This window comes from Heteronotia binoei, chromosome 8 (assembly GCF_032191835.1).
Source record: "Heteronotia binoei isolate CCM8104 ecotype False Entrance Well chromosome 8, APGP_CSIRO_Hbin_v1, whole genome shotgun sequence".
Taxonomy (NCBI): Eukaryota; Metazoa; Chordata; class Lepidosauria; order Squamata; family Gekkonidae; genus Heteronotia; species Heteronotia binoei.
This window is the reverse complement of record NC_083230.1, coordinates 9,792,508-9,798,507: the sequence shown is the minus strand read 5'-3', so window position 1 is coordinate 9,798,507 and position 6,000 is coordinate 9,792,508. Positions and strand designations below refer to the sequence as shown.

The following is a 6,000-nucleotide window of genomic DNA, read 5'->3' as shown; positions in this document are numbered from 1 at the left end:
GCAGAAATCCCAAGAAGGGATGAGATTGTACAAAAGTTATTAGAGGCAGTAGAATTAGATATTTTAACAATGAAATTGAGAGGACAGTCTTATTCAACTTCTAAAGAAATTTGGAATCCACTGTATCTATGGATAAAAAGTGAGGGAATTGAATTGAGAAACTTGAATTTATGTTTTGGTAATCCCCCTTAGGCTCTTGGTGATGGGGTGGGAAGGGTGCTGGGGGTGTGTTGATTGTTTCACTGTATTTTATATCCGAACCAATTTAATATCATAAGTATTTTGTACTATATATAAGTTTCAATAAAAATTGTTTTGGGAAAAAAAGAAAAAAGAAAAAAAAGAAAGAAGGTGCCCCTATCCTTCACTATTTCCTATGGAAGGAAGGCATTGAAAAGGCATTGAAAAGGTCCCTTTCAATGTGATGGCCAGAACTCCCTTTGGAGTTCAATGATGCTTGTCACAGCCTTGGTCTTGGCTCCACCCCTAATGTCTCCTGGCTCCACCCCCAAAGTCTCCTGGCTCCACCCCCAAAGTCCCCAGATAGTTCTTCAATTGGACTTGGCAACCCTAGCAGGATCTCTTAAGGAGATTCCGGGTCGACGCCTTTCCTGACCCTGACCAGAGGCGTTCCCAAAAATTCATTATTTCCTTCCTCCAGCGGCTTGTCTGCCCCGGGCAAAGGCGAAATCCCCTGGATGCAAGCAGTCGGCTTGTTCTACTAGCCAGCCGGGCTTTTTGAACCCGCCAGCCCCATCCTGGGTTTCTTTTTGCTGAGCAGAGGCGCTGCTCCGAGGCGGAGACTTCAGCCTCTCCCGGCGTCGGGCAGCGCAGCTCGCAGCAAGCCCTGGAACGGCTTCCGCAGCCCTTTCGCTTTCTCGAGCGGCAGCGGCAGCGCCATCTAGGAGCCCCGGCGCGCACAGCGCTCTCTCCTCCCCGGACGAGCCTTCCTTGGCACTGAAGGGCAACGAGAGAGCAAGGCCGCCGAGACGGCCCAAGAGCTCCGCAGGTTTCCCCCGCTGGACTGGAGGGGCGGCCCGCGGCCAAGGCGAGCCGCTGCTGGGGCTGAGCGAAGGCGCAGTCATGAGCCGCCGCCAGGGCCACGAGAGCTGCCGCAGCCGCCGCAGCGGAGAGGAAGACGAGAGGCAAGAGGCGGCTCTCCAGAAGCTGATCGTCCGGCTGCAAAACGTCCAGGAAGGGAAGCAAGTGGAGACCTTGCTCCAGATTCTGGAAGACCTCCTCGCCGTCGCCTCTTCGCCGAGCGGTAAAAGTTGGGGCTTGCCATTGCGGAGCGGAGCTATGGGAGTCACTTTCCGCTCCTGAAGCTCCTCGATGCAAGCAGTCCGAGGAAAAGTGGCGAGAGAGGGTGGTTTGTTGTTGCTGTTTTAAAATACGCCTCCCCTTTTTCCCCGCTTGGTCCTCAGGTCCCAGATTACTCCGTGGGGAAAACGTTCAGGTGCCTTTGCTGCTGGTGTTGGTCTCTTACATGCGGGTGGCAGACGTGCAACAGGTAAAAACACTTTTCCGTCTCTATATCCTTTGGGAAAGTTGGAAGGCACTCAGCTGCTGGTTACGGTGATCTCCGCGTTGCGGATTCTTAAGGAGCAAAAGAATGTAAACGCTGGTTACGCAGCAGAGATTTAGCGATGCTCTAAAGTTGGGGAAGAGTTGAACCCCCGGGCCTCCATTTCGAAATGCAGAATAGTATGCAAAGTTACTGCAGCTCAGGGCGACTCCCAATAGGGTTGCCAAGTCCAATTCAAGAAATATCTGGGGACTTTGGGGGGTGGAGCCAGGAGACATTAGGGGTGGAGCCAAGATCAAGGCCGCGACAAGCATCATTGAACTCCAAAGGGAGTTCTGGCCGTCACATTTAAAGGGACGGTACACCTTTTCAATGCCTTCCTTCCATAGGAAATAATGAAGGATAGGGGCACCTTCTTTTGGGGCTCATAGAATTGCACCCCCGGGTCCAATCTTTTTGAAACTTGGGGGGTATTTTAGGGAGAGGCACCAGATGCTATACTGAAAATTTGGTGCCTCTACCCCAAAAAACAGCCCCCCCCCAGAGCCCCAGATACCCGCAGATCAATTCTCCATGATTTTCTATAGGAATAAATCTCCATAGGGAATAATAGAGTTCCCAGCAGACATTTCCCTCCCCTCCCTCCGCTTTCTGATGACCCTGAAGCAAGGGAGGGTCTCCAAACCGGGGGGGGGGATCCCCTGCCCCCCCCCCCGGGATTGGCAACCCTAACTCCCAATTAGTAGGTAAATCCAGCTGTGGAGTTAACTCTGCATAAATAAAATTAGTCCAGAATGGCAATATTTGAAAAATTGAATGATATGCTTGCTGCTAAGTTAGTTTCATCTTTTGCAAACAAAAGTGGGTTTTTAACGAAGTAGTTTTCCACCCACCCCCATCCCCTGGATTCTGAGCCTTTAAAAACCGTATGACAAGCAGAAATTTGAAGATGTTAAACTTTTGTCTTTGGGGAATTTTTCCCCCCAAGAAAATCATTACCTGTCAAATCTGTGCTTTTTGTATGTATTTATGCTTGACAGAATGTCAGTGAGGAAATAATCTCAGACCTAAATAACTACTATTCAGCTCCAGAAAACTTTAAGAATAGTGTAAATAGAAAAAAAAGAACTTATTTGCTTATGTGTTATGAATGGTTCTTGCTATTTTAGCTGACATTATTTTTTAAGTTCTTTATGTTTTCAACTACTACTTGATGTAACCCCTGAAACCATGGGTCCTTTCAAATAAAATTGCTGTACATGCAACAGTATTTTTGTTGCGCTCAATCTCTGATGAGTACATTCCGGTGATTCCAGATAAGATCATCTAAACAGTTCTTATTCTAAGATTATATTTGCATAGTGTAATGAACAATGAATATCAGACCTCAAGCACTTTAAGGTCCAACTGTGTGTTTAAAATGGAAATGAGATGGGTGCGCTGTTAGTATAATGAAATGAATCTGTTGTCACTGAGAGAAATGAACATGTAGGCATCCAATATCCACTTCCCTCCCCAGAGCTCTGTGGGTGTTCTGTTGGTTTGTTTTGTGCCTGAGAAATCTTTCCATTATTTTGCTAACAATGCATTTGTATGATTTCAGTTAGTCCTGAAACATTGTGCTTAGCTATGATATTTCTGTATGCTAAAAGAGTCTTAAGGATTTGAGTGAGGGGCCAGTAGTACATATTCTTTGCTCTAAGCACATGGTTTCAAAGGATTAACATGTTACTCCATTGTGGCAAAATAAAGCACCAGTGATAATATTTCAGTTTGAGCTTTCTTAGGTCACAGTCACTTTTTCAGATATGAAGATACTATTCACGTGTCTGAAGGAGCTGTGACCCGGAACAGTTGTAGTGAAATAAATGTTGCTGTCTTCAAGATGCTACTGGACTTTTGTTTTATTGTTCTATGTGTATGAACATCACATCCCAATCTTATACCTGGTTTTACAGTTGTAGGGCAAGGAGGGGCTTGTGCCTACGGTTTGACAGGGGCTTATTTCTGGTGAGTGGGCTCCCGCTGATGGATCCAGTCTCCACTCCTCATTCTTTAGCTGAAAACCTGGATGTGACCTAAACATGTGCTCAGCTTAGGTCACTTCCAGAGTTTGAACTGGTTGTGATATTGCATGTCGCTTGAAGTCATTTCTGCTTTCAGACTTCTCCTCTAATGCTTCTAGAAATGTTGTCAGGAGATCTGTTCTACCTGCTTGTGCCTGAAAGCCAAAGCAACATTCTATGGTTTTGCTTCCTGTGCTTGATAATTATGTAAGCCCTTTGCTGCATTTTTGGAGGGTTTAATAACTTGAATAATAATTACAGTGCTGCATTTTGGGAGGGTTAGTATATCTAAATTAGCTACAGAAGATGGTTATATTCTTGGTCCCTTCGCCATCATATCCCATGGAATGATGCTGCTATAAGTTTGATCTTTCTGCTATCAAAAAGTTGTGAAAAATAGCTTATTGGGGGGGGGGGGGGCATGGCAGAATTCTTTCCCTTGGTGTGCTCATTTTCTGTCTGTAGGAATTAAAGTGGGAATACTAGAAATAGTAACCCACCTATTTGAAGTAGTACATCTGGGGAGGGGGTGATTGCTTTATTCTGTGTGAATTGGGCCTTACTTGTGTTGGCACCTGGGGGGGGGCATGAAATTGCTCTCAGTCCCCAGTCAGGCTTCATAAGCTCTTGGAACTGCATTTCTGAGGAGTTTTCTTCTTACATGGATGCAGTAGTTTTACAGAGTATTCTTCCATAGCCTGACCTGCTTCTTTGCAGCCATTGCTGGAAGCAATGCAGCAAAGTTGTGCTTCTGTTGTGCAGACTAGCGATACAGGAAGATCATGGGGCAGTCACCATATTTTTTAATGTTTCTTTTTAAAGAAATTAGGTGGTTGTCCAGTTTAGAAGAAGATGATGATATTGGATTTATATCCCGCCCTCCACTCCGAAGAGTCTCAGAGCGGCTCACAATCTCCTTTCCCTTCCTCCCCCCCCCAACAGACACCCTGTGAGGTAGATGAAGATATTGGATTTATATCCCGCCCTCCACTCCAAAGAGTCTCAGAGCGGCTCACAATCTCCTTTACCTCCCCCCCCCCCCCCACCACAACAGACACCCTGTGAGGTAGATGAAGATATTGGATTTATATCCCGCCCTCCACTCCAAAGAGTCTCAGAGCGGCTCCCAATCTCCTTTACCTTCCTCCCCCACAACAGACACCCTGTGAGGTGGGTGGGGCTGGAGAGGGCTCTCACAGCAGCTGCCCTTTCAAGGACAACCTCTGCCAGAGCTATGGCTGACCCAAGGCCATGCCAGCAGGTGCAAGTGGAGGAGTGGGGAATCAAACCCGGTTCTCCCAGATAAGAGTCCGCACACGTAACCACTACACCAAAGTGGCTTTTAAAAAAACCTCAAGAAGTAAAATGTCAAGATTCACATCTTCGTGAAAGTGTACAGTCTTTTTAGACATGTAAGAGGAAAACGAATGGGCCCAAAAGCTGCTTGAAATGGGAAAAAATGTTGTGGGCCGTAGTTCACAGTAATGCAAGAATAATCGAACACACATATAAATTGCCCTGCTTCCAGGCCTGTAGCCAGAAAAAAAGGGGGGGGGGCGGCACTGGAGGGTATGACATCACAAAAAAAAATGAAAACACTGTCAATTCCAGTGCTCTCCCCCCCTCCCCCCTTTCAAGCCCGGATGCTCCTTCTGCTTAAGGGAACTCTGCTCTGTCCTCCTCTGTCCCGAGAGCTCCATTGGCCAGAGCACAACACTGCTTGCCCCAGCAGCTTTTCTAGCCAGCTGACTCACCTTCCTCCCACGGAGGTAGCTGAGGGGAGCCTTGCTGAGGCCACTTCACTGCCCGCTCTGCCTTGGAACTGAGGGAATGGAAGGAGAAGGGAAAGGCCTCCTAAGCAGCATCTCCCACCATTTCCTCCTTCAGCTGCTGCCTCCTCCTCCCCACACCCTGCAAGGCAACTCCCTCGGTGCCCCCTTCCTTTTCCTGAGGCCACCTAGCCAGGAATGTGAGTGGAGAAGCTGAACCAAGAGGAGGAGGCCTCATCCTAGTAGCACTGGACTCTTGGTGGGGCGGCGGTAAGGGAGTTTTGGGGTCTGGCCCATGAGTGATGGGGCATGTGCCCCACCGTGGCTATGCCCTTGCCTGCTTCCCAGTCATAAATACAGAAGCAGGAGCAGTATCTCCTCAGATCACTATTTCCATATTTTCTGTGGGAAGACTCAGCCTCTTACATGCATGAGTCATTCATAATTGAATGTAATTGGTGAATTACTAGCCAAAGCCTCTGTTATGAAAGATGAAGTAATATCGGGGAATCCCTGTAAATCCATCCTTCATTATTTAAGTTGTTGTGGACATAACAGAATTCTGGTAGTTTCTACATGGATAAGGGCTTGTGTGTTTTTCCCATTGCTGGTATGGCTTGGGGTTGCCAAGTCCAATTCA

The 6,000-nt window shown here is 47.3% G+C and overlaps 1 protein-coding gene across 2 annotated transcripts in view; it reads left to right on the top strand.

Annotated features, from left to right (window-relative positions):
- Positions 1-587: 587 nt before the first annotated feature.
- Positions 588-6,000, top strand: part of LRRK2 (leucine rich repeat kinase 2) — a 180,643-nt gene continuing 175,230 nt past the window's right edge. Inside the window, exons 1-2 of one of the 2 annotated variants that reach the window (XM_060244741.1) lie at positions 588-1,264; positions 1,425-1,510. In XM_060244741.1, coding sequence (XP_060100724.1) covers positions 1,084-1,264; positions 1,425-1,510 — 267 coding nt within the window. In that variant the 5' untranslated portion in view covers positions 588-1,083. The remainder of the gene's footprint in view (positions 1,265-1,424; positions 1,511-6,000) is intronic. The other variant, XM_060244742.1, reaches the window with a different exon arrangement.